The 17,485-nt window shown below is 66.8% G+C and overlaps 1 protein-coding gene across 1 annotated transcript; it reads left to right on the top strand.

Annotated features, from left to right (window-relative positions):
• Positions 1 to 399: 399 nt before the first annotated feature.
• FGFRL1 (fibroblast growth factor receptor like 1) lies at positions 400 to 4,087 on the top strand. The gene is made up of 6 exons (XM_021677688.1): positions 400 to 436; positions 1,306 to 1,578; positions 2,600 to 2,680; positions 2,759 to 3,043; positions 3,118 to 3,471; positions 3,593 to 4,087. The coding sequence occupies exons 1-6, from the start codon at positions 400 to 402 to the stop codon at positions 4,045 to 4,047; spliced, it is 1,485 nt and encodes a 494-aa protein (XP_021533363.1). The 3' UTR covers positions 4,048 to 4,087.
• The last annotated feature ends 13,398 nt before the right edge of the window (positions 4,088 to 17,485 follow it).

Genomic DNA, 17,485 nt, shown 5'->3' with positions numbered 1-17,485 from the left:
TGCTTTTTGCTTGTGGTCATAGAGGGAAGGGCCTGGTGTTGCTGTGTCCCCCGCTTCCCTGTCCCCCCAGCAAGGCTGGGCCGCCTCCCTGCCTGGACCCTGGGCTGTCAGCTCCCTGCATCCAAATGGGGACCAGCCCCACCTCCCCTCAGCGCCTGCAGACCAGTGGTGTGGGGCTGTGCTCTGCAAGGGTCCCCTGGGGGTGGGAGGGGGCGAGCCTCCAAAGAGCCCGCGGAAGCACTCTGGGTCCTGGATGAAAAGGCCGGCAACGAGCAGCTGGTGATCACGCGCTGAAGAAATACCGGCTGGTTATTAGGGATACGTGCTGCCCTCAGGCCCCGTAGCGACAGCATCTCCCAGCAGCCGCCGCCCGGCGCCTCCGGGAGGCCAGGACGCGGGATGCTGGCCCTCCTGGCCCTCCTGGCCGCACTGTGGGGTGAGTGCCCCCGGCCAACAGCCGGAGGGCAGGGTCTCGGGAGCTGGGCCCAGCCAGGCCCCTGGGAAGGGCAGAGGGGTGCCCGGAGCCGCCTCTCCTGGTCTGAGGGTACCGTGGGTGGGGTAAGTGTAAGAGCTCAGCGCCCCTGCGGTCAGCCCATAGTGCAGGAGCTGTGGCATGGGCCAGGAGGTGGCCCCGCCTCTCTCGGACACCTGCAGTGTCCTTGCCAGCGGCTGGGCATGCCCGCTCTCCCTGCACCAGAGGCACTGAGGCTGGCCGTGGCCTGACATGGCTGGGAGTGGGTTTCTTCCCGCCGGCGACTTGGGCTTCTCCCGTTGGGGGACAGCAGGCAGGGGGCTGCCAGCCAGACGGGAACCTCGCTGCTCGCCCTCTGGCCCCACCGTGCTGCTCCGCCCAGCCTCCTGGTGTGCCGTGGCAGATGCAGACAGCCACAGACACGGGCCCCCAGACACGTCTGTTTGTGCTGCATGGACTCCCTCCCGTGCGCCTTGCCTACGGGAGGCCGTGGGGGGCCGTCCTGGCTCGCCTGTGGACGTGCATCCTGGCTGAGCCACCCCAGCCCCTCTGTACCCTGGCTTCTCTGTGACGGCACGTATGGGGAGTTGCGTGCGCACGGCCCGGCGGGCAGCGGGTTCCAGGTGAATGCTGACCACTGCAGTCTGGGAGCAGGGCCCTGGGCTCCAGACCCCCACTGCCTGGGCTGGGCAGGTGTATGTGCGTGGAGTCCCAGGTGGGGACCCGACGGGGACAGCCCCCTCCCCTGGCTCCCAGCACGCATGCCTGCCTGCACTCCCGACCACCTGCCGCCCCCCTCTCCTCCCTGACTGAGCCCTCTGACCTGCCCGCAGGTCCCCCGAGGATGGCGGACAAGGTGGTTCCAAGGCAGGTGGCCCGGCTGGGCCGCACCGTGCGGCTACAGTGTCCTGTGGAGGGCGACCCGCCGCCACTGACCATGTGGACCAAGGATGGCCGCACAATCCATGGCGGCTGGAGCCGCTTCCGCGTGCTGCCCCAGGGCCTGAAGGTGAAGGAGGTGGAGCGGGAAGACGCCGGCGCCTACGTGTGCAAGGCTACCAACGGCTTTGGCAGCCTCAGCGTCAACTACACCCTCATCGTGATGGGTCAGTGGTGGCCACGCCGGGGCCGTGCCGTGTGGGCCCCGAGTCCATGCAGCCTGGGGAGCGGACCTTCCCTCCCCACTGCTGCCAGGAGGACACCCACCTGCCGGCCTCCTCTGAGCCCAGGACAGGACCTGACCTCTGTGGTCACCACCCTGGCCTGAGCCCCCCCCGCCTTGGGCCTGTGCCTTGGGGTCCCCAAGCTCTGCTGACGGGGAGACCAAGGCTGGCTAGGGGGCAGCAGGAGTGGGCACGGGGAGCCCCAGGGTGGTGGTCCCACTAAAGGGCCGGCCGGGCAAGCTGGCGGCCTTGGCGTCGGCTCTAACTTTGAGGCTCAGATTTCAGAGTTCAGAGGGGCCGCCAAGGGCCTTCTGTTCTCTTCTGCCTCTGGGGCCCGGGCTCGGGGACTGGCGGGGTCCCCAGCGACACACCCTCTGCACGCCTGGCCCTCCCCCACGGGCTCCCGGGGTGGGTCCCTGGGGGTGGGGCTCCCTGGCAGTCATGGTGGCCCATCTCGCAAAGCGGGAGCGCTTGACCTCTGCCACCCCCTCCCTGGGTCCCCGGCTGGGTGGAGGCGGCTGTCCCAGGAGGGGCATTCCTCAGCCTGCCCCACCCCCGCTGGGCCCCCTGCTCTGGATTGTGGGATGGGAAGACCGCTGGTGTCCCCCCCACTGTCCTTTGAAAGGGGAGGATGACGAGGCGGTATGCGAGCCATGTCAGCTCACCAAGGCCTCGGCTCCTTGATGTGGGCTAGGGTTACTGCAGCTGCTGGGCAGGCCTGGCCCCCTCCTCCCACTGGCCCTGCAGACCCCCCGGAGCCAGGGGGGGCAGCTCTGTTGGGGTCACCTGCACCCAGGGAGTAGGCTGGGCAGGCAGCTCTTGCCCGGCTGTCTCTGGGGTTCTGAGATGTGGGCGTGCCTCCAGGGGCTCCCATTTGTGTTTCCAGAGCTTTCCCAGCTGGGCCCAAGGCTGGGGTCAGGGTGGGGACTGCTGGGGCCCCTCTCACATGCCCTCCTCTCTGCAGATGACCCTGGTGTGGGAAGGGAGCGTCTGGGGCAGGACGGCTCCTCTGGGGGCCAGGAGGACGCAGCCAGCAAGCAGTGGGGTGAGACCCTCCTCCTTGGGTGCGGGTGGGGGCTGCCCCCCCCGTGCCGTGCTGACCTCTGTGCTGGCCGCCTTGCAGCGCGGCCCCGTTTCACACAGCCCTCCAAGATGAGGCGCCGGGTGATCGCCCGGCCAGTGGGCAGCTCTGTGCGGCTCAAGTGTGTGGCCAGTGGGCACCCACGGCCCGACATCACGTGGATGAAGGACGACCAGGCCCTGACAGGCTTGGAGGCCGGGGAGCACAGGAAGAAGAAGTGGACCCTGAGCCTGAAGAACCTGCGTCCCGAGGACAGTGGCAAGTACACGTGTCGCGTGTCCAACCGCGCAGGCGCCATCAACGCAACCTACAAGGTGGACGTGATCCGTGAGTGCCAGGGCTGTGGGGCCGTGGGGGGCTGGCGGCGCCCGGGGAGGCGCTAACGTCGTGTCCCCGTGCAGAGCGGACACGCTCCAAGCCCGTCCTCACGGGCACGCACCCCGTGAACACGACCGTGGACTTTGGGGGCACCACGTCCTTCCAGTGCAAAGTGCGCAGTGACGTGAAGCCAGTGATCCAGTGGCTGAAGCGCGTGGAGTACGGCGCCGAGGGCCGCTACAACTCCACCATCGACGTGGGCGGCCAGAAGTTCGTGGTGCTGCCCACGGGCGACGTGTGGTCGAGGCCCGACGGCTCCTACCTCAACAAGCTGCTCATCACCCGCGCGCGGCAGGACGACGCCGGCATGTACATCTGCCTGGGGGCCAACACCATGGGCTACAGCTTCCGCAGCGCTTTCCTCACCGTGCTGCCAGGTGTGTGCACCCCCTGCCCCCAGCCCGGGCCCCCCGAGGCCACGTGCCGGCCTCCCGCAGCCTTGCCTGGGACCCGTGGCGACCATCCTCTCCCCACCCCCTTCCTGGGCCTCTCTTGCAGACCCCAAGCCGCCAGGGCCACCCGTGGCCCCCTCGTCCTCGGCCACTAGCTTGCCGTGGCCCGTGGTCATCGGCATCCCGGCCGGTGCCGTCTTCATCCTGGGCACCGTGCTCCTGTGGCTCTGCCAGGCCAAGAAGAAGCCGTGTGCGCCTGGGCCCGCCCTCCCCGTGCCTGCGCACCGCCCGCCCGTGGCCGCCCGCGACCGTGGCGGGGACAAGGACCTCCCCGTGCCAGCCAGCCTCGGCACCGCCCCTGGCCTGGGGCTGTGTGAGGAGCTTGGGCCTACGGCAGCTCCCCAGCACCTGCTGGGCCCGGGCCCATCTGCTGGGCCCAGACTTTACCCCAAACTCTACACAGACGTGCACACGCACACGCACACACACACGCACTCACACACGCACTCTCACGTGGAGGGCAAGATCCACCAGCACCAGCACATCCACTATCAGTGCTAGACCGTGCGGCCGCGCGGGGCGCCAGGGGGCACGCGGGGGGCTGGGGGCAGAGGGCCGCGGAGACAGTGGAGCCCAGGCAGGGGGCACAGTCAGCCCCAGGGCGCCCTGGATGATGCACACACGTGTATGACATACCTCTGGACACACACACACACACACACACACACACACCCTCAGACTCAGACGCCCTGGGGAAGGTCTGCGTTTGTAACTTTGCAGTGTGCATGTAGCAGCAGGCTAGTTGATGAAGGAATCCCTTGACTCCTGTGGGGAGGATTTCGCAGGGGCCATGGTCAAGCCGCCCCTCCCGCCCCTGGCAGGAGGTCTGAGGGGCACCCTGGCTTTGCAAACCGAAACCCCCCGACCCCTGTCCCGTGCTGGCCTCCGTGTCCCCGCCTGGGCCTCCGCGGGCGGCTGGCTCTGCTTGCCACCCCAGTCTGGGCGTCCAGGAGTCCCCCAGTCCCTTGGGCCGGGAGGTCAGGCAGAGCAGTCCAGACCCCTGTCCTGAGAGGCGGGTGCCGGCTGGGGGTGACCCTGCCCCATCCAGCCTCCCACTGCCAGAGAGAAGGGCCCTTGATATTTATATTTAAGAAATGAAAATAATAATATTAATAATGCTGGAAGGAAGGTGGCACTGCAGACCAGGCCTGTCCTCAGGCCTGGGACGCACCTGGCCTGCTGGCCGACTGGATGGCCACCTTGGGGCACCCATCGCCCCACTGCCTGTGGCAGCCCCAGACCTCTGTAATTTTATATAGAGTTTGAGCTGAAGCTTCGTATATTTAATTTATTTTGTTAAACAAGAAAACGTGCATCTTCTTCCATTAAGCTGGTGTTTCTGCCTTTGGCTTCTGTGCATGTGCACGTGTGTGGGCCTGTTACAGGTGTGTGTGTGTGCGGGCCTGAGTCTGCGTACAGGTGTGTGCATGCACACACATGTGTGCCTGTGTGCCAGGCTCGGGCTCCAGGAGTCCTGTCATTGGCCTGAGGTTCTGGGGCTGGCACCTTGGGGTCCCGGGGCCTCATCAGCTCCCCCGAACTGAACTCAGGTAGCCGTGTTTGGAGTGCTGACTGATCACGCACCTGCAGACACCTCCCGAGCTAGCTAGAGTCCTGCACACCTGGCCCAGCGGGTGTCCCCCTCCCTCCCTACCAGTATGGCCCCCATGGCCCTCAGTGCAGGGCTGTGGTTTCCCTGGCCCACACACTCTGGAGGGCTGGGGCCTTGTTGTCACCTCCGTCCTGGTGCCTGCTGCCTGGAGGGTGCAGGCCCAAGTCTGCCAGCCGTTACCAGGTTATGAACAACGGTCCCACTCTCCACCTGGGGACACTGAGCCTGGGACTTGTTGCCTCTTAAAAAAAGGCACTAAGATAATGTAATTTTTAGCAAAGCCACCTCTGTGAGGTCCCCAGAGCCTCAGAAGTCTGGCTGAAGGAGCAGGGGGCACTGTAGGGAACAAGGATAGGTCCTGCCCAGCGCCACAGGCCAGGGCACTGACCCTCCCACCTGGTACTGCTGGTTCCCTGCAGCCAGAGCTCCCCAAAGTCAAGCCTCCCCCATCTCCCTTTTACCCAGCTGAGGGCAGGTCTGGGGACCCTCTCTTCTGGTGTCCGGGGGCTAGGCCCCAGCCTCTGGCCCTCTTCCTCTGGGCCCCCTGGTCTCCCCAGGATGGACCCCAGTCTTTCTGTCCCCAAGGAGGCAAGGGCTAGCCCTGAGGGAAGGCCCACTGGGGTGATCCTGATCCCACAGGCAGTGACCGAGCCTGGGCAGGGCCGGTGGCCTCCGGGTATTGGAGGCCACCCTCGGTGGACGTCATGGGAAGCCAGGTGTGGGAGCTCTGCTGGAGCAACGAGGGGTAGCTGTGGGGGCTTCAGGCAACCACAGCTGGTGACCAGCAGATGTTCCCCAGACAGGACAGGCTGTGGGGGCCGGTGTCTGGATGCGTTTCGGTCTGAGGTGGGGGTGGGATGGAAAGAGCCTTGGGTGGTGGGGAGAACTCGGGCTACAGGACATCCATAGGCCATGGGGGTTGGAGCAGTCCCCACCAGCACCTGAGAGGGCACAGCCCACCCTCCCCCGGACCTGCAAAGGTGCCCATGCCCTTCCCAGCCGAGGTCCGGTGTGTCTGCCTGGGGTTCACATGGGAACTGCCCTTGTCTTCTGCCCCTTCTGAGTTCTGATGGATCCTCTCTCAGGGCCAAGACAGGCCTGGCAGGGCCCTGGGTCCTGGCTCTCGCTGAGACCAACAGCCCTGGGGTCCACACCCCCGAGAGCCCTTTCAGGGGTTCTGAGGGAAGGCGGGCACTGAGGGACTGGCGACTCTGTGAACACGTGGGGACCCTGTCTGGTCCCCCCAAAGCTCTATGCCTTCATTACCACACCCTGGGGCTCAGGGTCCTCAGCCGCAGCCTGACCCACAACGACCTCAGCGTCCTGCTCTAGAGACCATCACGTGGGTCCAGACCCCTCTCCGTGCGCTTCTCAGGGGCCACCTGCAGCTTGCAGACCCTTCTCCCTTGGCCCCGTGCTGTCCCTCTGCTCTCGGTGGGCTGTCGCCAGCTCCATGCTGCCTGACCCCTGGGCCATTCTGCCCACTCCCACTCTGCACCTGAGCTCACACCTCTGTCTCCATGGGTGCCCGGCCCCCCGTCGGGGACTCCCAGGTCTGATGCAGAGGGACAAGACTCAGCTGGTGTTAAGGGCAGGGGCCCCCACCCAGGATGGGGCCTAGAGACAGAGAGGAGGGGTGGGTGGGGAGGTGGGCTTCCGCTGCTCCCCCATTTTCACCCCTGCCTGGGCAGAAAGGCCAGTGAGCCACCACCAAAGCTGTGGGGACCACCAACAAGGAGACAACACCTGGTGCCCCCAGCTCTGCGGGGTTCTCTGCGGGGTGGGGCCTGGGCCCTGCCCTGGGAGCTCCCAGTTTGGAGACAGAGGGGAGGGACCCAGCTGCGTCCTCAGAGTGACCCCAGGCCAGGCTGGACAGGGACGTGTGACAGGCCATTTCAGGAGGATGCTCTTGGCGTCCTGGGTGGGGGTGCGGTGTGCCGGGTGGATGGAACCCCAAGTGCTGAGCGGGGCCAGCACTCTTCCCTCTGATCTGTCCCCATGTGGTGATAAGCTGGCCCCATGAAGCCCGGAGCACTTGAAAGGGCAGGTCCCCCCCCCACCCTGCACGCTTCCCGGCCATCCTGGCTTCAAAGGGGAGGCTCATCCCACAGCTGTCCCGGGGCGGGGGGGCTCAGGCTGACGAGAGTGAGGGGGCTGGGGGACAACCCCACCCTCATAGGACTTGGGTCGGGACGGCCTGGCAGGAGATCAGAGCCTTGTCCTGGGGTCAGGCCAGGGGACTGGGACAGGAATGCAGGATGTGGGACCCAGGAGAGGTGTCAGGAACATGGGACATGCAGGCGGGACACAGGACGAGGACAGCACAGCCTTGGCCTGGACTCAGAGCCTGGGGTTGAGGGCCCGCAGGGGATGGCCAGGCTGTGTGGCGAGTGCTCATGAGCAGGCGCAGGGCACGGGGCCAGGCCGCACAGCCACAGGGCTGTCTTGTGGGCAGGGGCGGTGGGAGGTGGGCTACGGACACAGGGCCTCTCACTGGGCCAAGCCCGTTCAGGGAGCCGGGCCCCCTGGCTGGGTGGGAAGGCGGGACACGGACCCCACCCCACACCTGGCACCAGGGTAAGGTGTGAGAAGCTTCCAGGTGTCCCAGAAACCAGGGCGCTCAATAGAGCCCCTGCCACATCCAGGGGGCGCATGGGAGGGCTTGGCGGGGTGCAGGGGGCAAGGGTGGGGCCTGTTGGCCGGGGCAACCTCTGTGCCCTATGCTGCCCTCACCGTGGTCCTAGCCCCACACGGCCACCCAGGCCTGGGGGACGCTCTCCTGGGGGGCCTGGGTGATGCAGGGTCCTGGGGCTTGGGGGTTATTTTTAGGCCTCACGACAGTGTCTCTGGGGAAGTATTTGCCCAGAGCCATGGCTGGGTACGCTGATGGAGGGCTGTCTGTAGCTCAGGAACCCTTGGTTACCCAGCGGCAGAGCTGGCCTGCAGGGGCCCCCCGGGGCTGGTGGGATCCATGCAAGGACAACCCCGCCCACGGCCAAACCTGCAGCCCCCACACGGGCTCCCGGTGGGCTTGCCCTGTGGAGGCAGAGGGCGGGCTCAGTGCTCGAAGCTGGGGTGAAGCAGGGAGCAGACATGGTCTGCACTTCCCCCACCCAGTGAAGATGGGGGGCCCCCAGGGGAGATGCCCACCCAGCCCTGGGCTGCTCTGGGGCCTAGCAGGACGGCCATGCCTCTGGGCCGCAGGCTCCACACACAGCCCTCATGCCGTCCGTCTCCCTCCAGATAGGCCTGGTCACTCTGACGCGAGTCGCGGCCCAGCGGGGGCTTCCTGGCCAGCCCCTCACCATGACCCCCTGGCACCATCCCTCAGGTGTCCGCTCCCCAGCCTGGGACCGACCCAGGGGCAGCTCTGGCCTCCGGCACTGACAGCCCAGCCCTGCCTGCTGGACCTTGTAAAGGTCTGGGCTGTCCTTCCTGAGATTCAGCCCTGTCCTGTCAGCCCCACCCAGGGCGCTCCCCGGCCCCCGCCGGCCCCGCAGCTCTCCACAGCCTCTGCTTTGGCTCGGAGGTCGCTACAGGCCGGTGCCCCACCCCAGCCACTCTGGTCCCTGGGCTGCAGTTGCCCAAGCAGGGACAGTCAGTGCCCCCCCGCCCCCGCCGGCCCACGTGCTTTGCTGACACAAGGTGGGAGCCGGGACACATCCCTGGGCCTGAGGGACCGAGGGGTGCTGAGCCCACCTCCCACCTGGGCTTCTCCCGTGGGGACAGCGCAGGGTCAGCCGCTCCTGATGACCGTTCCGGCCTCACAAACCCACCCTGGGCACTGCCAGGGGTGAGCCTGGGGCCCTGCTCGGGGGCTTGGGGGCTCAGCCCCGAATATGCTTCTGTGGCCCGCAGCCTGGCCCAGACTCCGTGGCTGCCAATGCCCAGTCAGCTGCTCGTGCCCCAGCGTTGCTGATTCGGGGTGGGAGCCACTGAGCAGGACTCGCACTAGCCCCTGCCTGCCTACGTCCGCCGCCAGCCAGGCCAGGCCTCCTGTGCCCCCACCCTGGGAATCCCGGTCAGCCCAGGGTGTGGGTGGGTGGGGACTCAGCACAAATTCAGCATCGGCCTGGGGCAGGGCAAGGCGCTGGGGTCAGGGGCCCCTCTGCACACGTCTGCCTCTTGGGATCCCGGCTGGTTCCTTTCGGGGGGTCTTGAGCCTGGCGTTTGTCTGGGACGACAAGGCAGCATGCTTGGGTCGGGCCCCATGGCCAGCACAGTGGCCGGAGGCTTCCTGGGAGCTGCATCTCTGCAGCTGGGGTTTGGGGCTGGGGCATACACGCTGCCCCTCACTTCCTGACCTCGGGCCAAGTCCATGTGGGCCGTGTCTGCGTGCTGGAGGCTTGCTCCCTCCTCTGGCCTCGCTGAGGCCTCTCTCCTGGGCCAGAGGGGCGTGGGCTCACCCCCAGAGGCTGCACCGGCCCCTGTGCACACCACCTTCACGGTTCCAGGGAGGCCGAGGGGAGAAGTACGTGAAGTATTCTGAGGACCCGCCAGCCGCCCCATAGTCGAGCCTTGGTGGGGAAGAGTGAGCTGGCCTCCTGAGCATCTCAGTGGGGAGCAATGCCCTGTGTTGGGGGCCGGGTGGGGGATGTCTCTGATGACTCAAGGGAGGGGACCAGATTGGGGCCAGATGTGTACCCCCCCGCTGGCTGAGCTGGAACACACCAACCAGAGGCAGCGTGGGGAGACCCACAGGGGGTCAGCAGCAGCACCAGGTAAGGGAGTGGGGGTGGGGCCTGAGGCTGCCCCGCCCTGCCCCCACCCCCTGCGACAGCCGTGGGGCATCTGGCCGGCCGGTGGAGACAGCTGCCGACAGCTGGCTGGAGGGGCGGGCGCCGGCCTTATCCTGCATGTAGGCAGGGAGTGGTGGGGTGGGTGGTGGGTTTTGTTGGGTTGCAGTTGAAGGGGGTTGCATGGTGAGTCCCAGGGAAGCTACTGTGTTCCTGAGTAGCCTTCCCCTGGGCCCTGGAAGGGCCCTCGCCGCGAGGACGGTGCCAAGCAGGCAGGGGTGTCTCTGCCCTGGTGCAGGGCTGAGGCTCCATCTGCCTCTTGGGGGGGCCCGGGGTCTGGGGACTTCCTGAAGGGAGGGGCCAGGGCCGCAGAGGAGGCTGGGCGGGGGGCAGGGGTCTTTGCTGGAAAGCAGTGCGTCCCTCCCCCCACCCAGCAGCGTCCACCGTGAAGGGAGGAGGAGAAGTTGGGCTACGGTGGGGAGTAAGAGTGGGAGCCCACTTGTGGCTCCTCTCGGGTCTCGGGTTAGGGGTCGGGGGGAGCAGGTCCTACCCAGACTCGACCTTCCTGGAAAACTGTGAATCTCCGTGGGTGCCTGGAGACCTGTGTGATTCGCCCCTGGGACCATCGTCCCCGTGACTCCAGGCCCTCCCCAGCATCATCCCAGCAGCCCCCCAGGAACCACCCCCTCAGGTGGGGGCAGCACCACAGCTGCCCACTGCCTGGCTGGGACCCTCCTCTGGGCCATGCCCTGGGCACCTGGCTGGGGGGGCACCTAGCTTTAGGCAGGACCCAGTGAACAAGGGGCAATGAGCTCAGGGTGGCCACGACCCCCTGCCCTCTCTGAGCCTCCTGTGTGAACCAGCACCTGGCCTGGCCGGGCTCTGACCCTCTGATGTGTGGGCAGGACGGTGGGTGTCCTGGGGTCACAACCCCACCCACTCCCGGCCCCGTGACCCCCGCCTCCACCCCCACGTGCCCTGGGCAGCGCCTCCCACCGCATCTTGCAGGCCTGGCCGCTTCCCCAGCACACTCTGACTCAGCCCTGGGCATGAGGGGCCCCCGCTCGGCTGGTGGGTGGGATGGGCAGGGCTCTGCAGAGGCAAATTCCTTATTCCTTCACAGCTTTTTCTTCTATTTTTTCCACTTTCTTCTAAAAGCTGTTCTCCACTGTTCATTCCTGGAGCCCCTCCAAGACAATCGGCACCCGGCTCCTCGGGCGGCCACAAAGCTCCTTTGACGGTGGTGGTGGGAGCTAAACCAACAGCGAGGCGGGGTGGGGGGGGACGGTGCCCGGGGCCTCTGGGAGGCTGTGCGCAGCCCGTGGGGGTCCTGCGGGACCCTGGGCTCTGCCGGGCTGAGCCTGCTCCCGTTTCTGGCGGGGAGGAGGCTGTCCACCTTCGCCGCCGGAGCCCAGTGCCTCCGGCTCTCCAGCTGGAGCAGGGACATGGCCAGCGCCTCTTCTGAGCCTCCTGCTGGCCCTGCTTGTTCGGGGGAGGACTTGGAGCCCATCCCCGTCTCTGTCCATGTCCTGAGTGTGGTGTCCGGCCAGCATGGCCTTGCCGAGGGCGTCTGCCACCACAGGACCCCAGGCCCGCCTGGGCGACAGGATGGTGGTTGCCCTCAGTTGTCTGTGTCCTCTGCCAAATGTCCCCAGCCGTGGGCACAGGAGTGCTGGGGTTCTGGTGCCCACAACTAACTGCACACAGTGCCACTCATTAAATGCTCGGGGAGAGAAGCAGCTTTGGGGCCCAGAATGTTGGGGTGTGTGGGGCCAGAGTGTGTCTCCCTCCCGCCTGCCCTCCGGTGACCCAGGAGGCCTGCCACAGACAGACACCTGGGGCCTTTCCTTCTGGTCCAGCAGGGTGGATGGGTGGTGGCAAGCATCACAGGCCACGGGGGACCCAGGCAGGGAGGGGGTGGGGCTGGACAGCCATGAGCCGTGGCCTGGCGACAGGACAGGAAGAGTCTGCATAGGGGAAGGCACGGGAGGGCCCCGCGGAGACGCTCTGGCTGGTGTCCCTGATGGGGATGGCGGGCCAGCTCAGCCTGGGGCAGGCTCCTGGGCGCCCGGGCCTGTCACAGCTGCCCAAGGTCCCTGAGCCCTTGCAGGCTGGCTGGAGGAGCCTTCGCTACTAACATGAACATCGCCCACGGGGCCCGGTGAGGGCAGTGGCCCGGCCAGGGAGCAGGCCCAGAATGAGGCACAATCCGCCCTTTGTTCCTGCGGCCGCCTGGAGCCTGTAGGCCAAGAGGAAATGAGGGAGAGCCAGCCAGCAGCCCTCACCCGCCCGGCAGGCCCTGCTGCCAGGGCCCGGCGGACGCCAGGGCTGGGCTCTGCAGAGGGGCTGGAGGGGCTGCCTGCCCCACCACCCTCTGACCCAGCACAGAGGGATGTCTACGGGGGGCCTGCACCTCCGCAAGCCCCAGGCCACCACCCCCCGCCCCATGCCCCGCCCGGGCAACTGGCTCTGTGCACACACCCCTCGTCCTCTCCGCCCCTGGCCCCCGCCGGACACTGGCAGCCTGTCTGGCTGGGGGTGGAGAAGTCAGGGGTCCCCTCAGATGTGAGCGAAGGGGTCTGCCGTCCATCCTGCGGCAGCCAAGCTTGTTAGCTTGTTCCCTTGCCCGCCGAGTGGGGTGACCCTGGCCCCGAGGGGCCAATCCTCTGGCAGATCCCGCGCCTCAGCCACGGCCCATCCAGGGGCAGTCTGGGGCCACCGACGGGCACATGTGCACACGTGGTCTGTGTGTGGCGCATATGCGTGCCTACTGCTGTGCGTGGGGCTTGGGCCTGCCGGCGGTTCTCCCTGGGGGTCTCAGCGGAGCGGTGAGGACGCGCGAGCCGCCGGGTATCTGTCTCGGGCTGTGTTTTAGCCTTTGCCTGAGTCTGTGCTGAGGCTGAAAGGTGACCCGGAGCCCCTCTGCGGCGCCGTGATCCTTCTTATCTGCCCTGGGAAGGGCCGACTCTGCCCAGCGGGGCCCAGCTTTGATCCTCACGGGCAATATCCCCGCCACGCTGGCCAGCCCGGCAGGCTGGGGGCCTCAGCAGGGGCCGGCCGGGACCCGGAGCCCTGGCCTGGGGCCCACCCTGGGGGCACCAGGCAGGAGTACCTGGGGGCAAACCCCACGGCCAAGGCACCCACCCTCAGGCCGCAGGGGTGGGTGCTGGGCCCTCTGGGATGGCCTGGGGTCCAAAGTCCACCCAGAAGTGGGGAGGCCCTGGGGGGCAAGAGGGCCTATCCCAGGGCAGGGCAGGGGGCGGTCTGGGATGCTCCACTCGGGGAGGGCAGGGGCGGCAACTGCCCCCGCCGCCTGCCACCGCCGCAGTTCCCTCCACCTGATACCAGACCTGAGCCCACGCCCAAGCTACTCTACCTAACACGGCGGTACTGAGGGTCAGGGATCCCTGTACACCAGAGGGAGCATCTTCAGGGCAAGGAGAAGGCACCTGAGGCCTGCGTACCCTGCCCCACGGCCTTGGATGGTGACCGCCGCCGGGAAGGCTGGGGGCTCAGACAACACGGCCTGCCTCCCCCACACCCAAGAAGGTGCCCGGCTCAGCCTGGCCTCGCCCTGGCTCTCCCAAGTGCTGGGTCCACTCAACTTCCACCAGCCTCCTGCTGGCCACGGGGAGCTTGCCCAGATGGATGGGGGTCCCAGGGCTGGGGTCCTGGCCCACTGGCCCCCTCCTCTGGGCCCTGCAGAGGCTTCCCTCCTGCGGCAGAGGGGAGACAAGCCCAGCCGTGTCCATGGCAGCTGTAGCTGTGTCCCCAAGTGTCCCCAAGGCAAGGCTGACCTCCCCTGGCCCCAGGCCCCCGCTGAGTCCCCCGGCCTGCCTTTTGCTCAAGCGCCCAGGGCTCGTCCGGGAGGCTGTCAGAGCTGAGCTGTGTTCCGAGCTACCCCCACCCCGGCGAAGCCCGTTCCGCTGCTGGGCCAGGAGGGCGGGGACACTGCACACCCACGGCGGACGGTCCCACAACACGTAGCCGGTGACCTGGCGAGGCAGGGCAGTGGCAGACGTCCCCCTGTGGGGGTGGACTGGGTAGAGCAATATGCCTTCGTCAGCAGGATAAGAAACCTTGCCACGGGGCGCGTGGCCGGCTCAGGCCGTGCAGCAAGGGACTCTTGATCTCGGGTTGTGAGTTCAAGCCCATGTTGGGTGTAGAGATGACAAGTCTTTAGAAGAATATATTGGCGAGAGGCTGTGTACCGGGCCAGGACGGTGAGCGGGTGACAGCCACAGGCTGCCCCAGCAGGGTCCCCTGGACTCATGTGGGCCCCAGGCCCTCGTGTCAGGTGGTGAGAGAAGCGCAGGCCAGCACTGAAACTGCCCCGTGTCCTGCTGGGCCTGGAGGGGGTCGCTGGCTCTGGCAGGGGTCCTCAGCTCAGCTGGGGTGTCTGAAGGTCATTCGCCTCCCCCAGCGCTCACCTCCAGGCGGCCCTTCCTGCTTGAGGGACCGACCGCGGTTTGTTCGTGTCTTTGTGGGAGGAAAGTGGCTGGAGGTGTGGTCCAGGGGGCAGGGACCTGCCTCTGTACCCCACGTCCTCAGCACCAGGGACCCACAGGTCTGCGGCTGGGGGCTGGGGCTCCACGTCCAGGCGGATGGGAGCAGATGCCCCCCAGTGGGGTGTCGGGGACCCCTTCCTTGGGACCAGGGTTTCTGTGAGTGAGCGCTGGTGCGGACAGCCCTGTGGGGGACCGGGAGCGGCCGGGGTCAGGGCAGACCCCGCTGTGTGTCCCAGGGACCTTCTCCCAGAGCCCTGGGCAGCACCAACCACTGAGGTTTCAAAGGGCCCCCCTCATCTGTTTGATCAAAGTGCGTGGGACCCCTGCCTCCCGGAGGCTCTCTGCACTGCCAAGCCAATAACAGCTGTGGTAGGCGAACACTGGGAGACAGCCGTTCTCCGGGGGGAAGAAGCTGTGGGTGAGCCCAGCCTGGTGGCCTTGGGGCCATCCCCGAGCGGGAGGATCCCAATGTCAGCCCTCAGCCCCTGGGGCAGGGGAGCAGGAAGAAGCTCCCTGGCCCAGTGACGAGGCTCCGATGCCCACAGCCCAGGGGTCCAGGGTCACAGCCTTGAGGGGGCCCTTGGAGGAAAAGGCATCTGTCAGGAGCTGCAGGGCGGCTGGCCAGGCTGCCTGAGGCCAAAGTGCCTGACGTCAGGCTTCTCGCGCTCCCGGCCGGCCAGCTGGGGCACCGGGGGACTGGCCGGGGCTGGCTGAGGCCCGGGTCCAGCTGCCCCTCAGGGTCTGAGCCACGGCTTGGGGTGCTGGGTGAGTGTGAGGGAGCTGCACGGGGCAGGGCCGCAGACTTGGGGGTTCTCCAGAGCCCTGGCTGGCCTGGCGTGTTTGTGGGGGGCTCCCGGCGAGTTCTGCAGCCGGGACCACCCCAGCGGGGTGCGGGAGCTGGCCCGACATGGTCCCTGAGCCAGGGCGCCGGCCTCATGCGCAGGGGCGTCGGGGTGTCTCCGTGTGGCGAGCAAGCGGGAACGGTTCTGGGCTCACGTTACAGTTTCCACTGGAAAAACAGCCCCATTCTGAACATTGGCTCTGAGCTTTAAAAAATTGCAAATATATCCAGTTTCCAGACGAGCGCTCAGTGAACTCGGTTGTTTCTGCCGGGCTTGGCGAGGGTGGGCGCCTGGCCCAGCTGCAGCGACAGGCTGGGGCCAAGGGAGGCCGGCGGAGGGCCAGGAGGGCAGGGCTGGCCTGCCGCTCTGGGGGTGCCTGGGCTGGCCTGGCCAAGGGCCACAGGGCACACGCCCAGATTCGGGGAGCAGGAGGCCGAGGCGAGCGGTCGTCTTTCTGTCACCAAGGGCTGCAGCCGGCTGCACCCGGGCGCCGCCGACTCCCGCACGCGACTGAGTCCTGTACGTGCAGCACGCTCGGCTACAGCTGGGCGCCCAGCCGGGGCGTGGCCTTGCCAGCTGGAAGGCAGCAACCAGCTGCAAACCCGGGCTTCCGGGGCTGCAGGGCCCCAGGGTGGCGGCCGACTCGGGCCCTGAGGGGCTGTCTCCCGGAGTCGCAGTTGTGTGTGTGGAGGGGGCTGGGTGCATGCGTGCGAGGGCGCGGTGTGCGTGTGTCTGTGAGCGTGCACGCATGGGGGCCCCTCTTCTCCCTCACACTCAGGGATCAGGGCAGGGCAGGGCTCAGGCCCCCAGCACCGCTAGAACAACAGAGAGACCAGGTCTCCAGGAAGGATTCAGGGGTGCCAGGCTTCCCCTACCTGTTGGCCCCTGGGGTGAGGTGGGCCATGCTGGGCTCTGCAGGGCAGGCTCTTAGTTGGCCTTGGCATCCCTGGGGAGGGGGTTGTTGGGGGGGCAGAAGTCTGCTGCCCTGGTCCCCGAGTGTCCTCTCCCCACGCCAGGCACCCCCGGCTGGGAGTGAAGGCCCTGAGCCTCCCTCCGGCTGGCCTGTTTTCCTTGGAAGGCAAGGAACATTCTTGGTGCAGTGTGGCTGACCCGCCAGAGGACAGAAGCGCCCACTGGGTAAACCAGGACCCCTACCCCGGCTGTGTTCCCAGCTTCACAGAAGGCTCTTCCTGATGCCAGAAACATCTGGAAACTCTTCCAAGGCCCAGATTCAAGCTCTTTGCACTTAGAAGCCGGGCAGCCCAGAGGAGGACAGGGATGCAGGCGGCTTGGAGCCTGGGCGCCACCCCTGCTGCCCATGCCACCTGCGTGAGGAGACGGGACGTCTTGGCTCCTGGGGGAGGTGCTTCTGAGGCAGGAGCTGAAGGTGGTTCAGGAGGGTGCTGGCCCATTTCACAGATGGGGCCAGAGGCCTGTCACTTAGCCCTGGCGGGGGAGATGATGGTCCTTCCTTTTAAACCTGGTCTCGTCCAATGTCTCCTGTGAAGGTGGCGATCCTGCAGAGGATTCTGGAAGCTCCAGTGGCTGCAGTTCCTCCCCGAAGGTGGGGGGCCACCCCGGAGCCTCACGGTGACCCCGGCCCCGAAGTCATGTGCCGAGAAACATCTGTGCTTCCCCTCGCAGGGGACACAACCCTTCTCTGCCCAAAGAAAACAAGCCTCAGAGGCAAGGAGCCCCCCACCCCCAGCGCTCTGTCCGCGCTCACAAAGTACCCGCCCTGGGTCTTGGCTCTGAAAAGTCCTGAGGCAAATCGTTTTTCTGCCAAATTTCAGTCTAAGACGTAAAAAGGCAGACACCAGAAGCAGTAAAAGTGAAAACAGGAAGAAAAGAGGCTTTCTCGGAGGAGGATGGTCTGAAAGGGGCACGGGAGCTGGCCGCCTCCCTGGGGGATGCAAAGCGGGGGGGTCCCCCCTTCGGGCGTTCAGGAGGGCCCTCGCCTGGGATGTCCTGCTCACCCCCACCAGGCCTGAGACCCTGAGTCAGGACCTGTCACCCAGGGCCGGGAACAGAGCCCACTGCCCTTGAAGACCACGGCCCTCCAGTCCCGGCCCCAGAGCTGTCCCCCTCCCTCCCTCCCTCCCTCTCTCCACCCCTGCACACACGTGTGTGCACACACACACACGTATGTACATGCATCCCTCCATCCACCCAGGTCTGGCGCTGCCCTGCTCACAGGGTCTTTGCAGCATGTGGGGTTGGACAGGATGGTGTCCTGGGTGT

The sequence above is a fragment of the Neomonachus schauinslandi genome, chromosome 2 (assembly GCF_002201575.2).
Source record: "Neomonachus schauinslandi chromosome 2, ASM220157v2, whole genome shotgun sequence".
NCBI classification, from domain to species: Eukaryota; Metazoa; Chordata; class Mammalia; order Carnivora; family Phocidae; genus Neomonachus; species Neomonachus schauinslandi.
The sequence above is the reverse complement of the archived record's forward strand: the minus strand, read 5'-3'. Positions and strand labels throughout refer to the sequence as shown.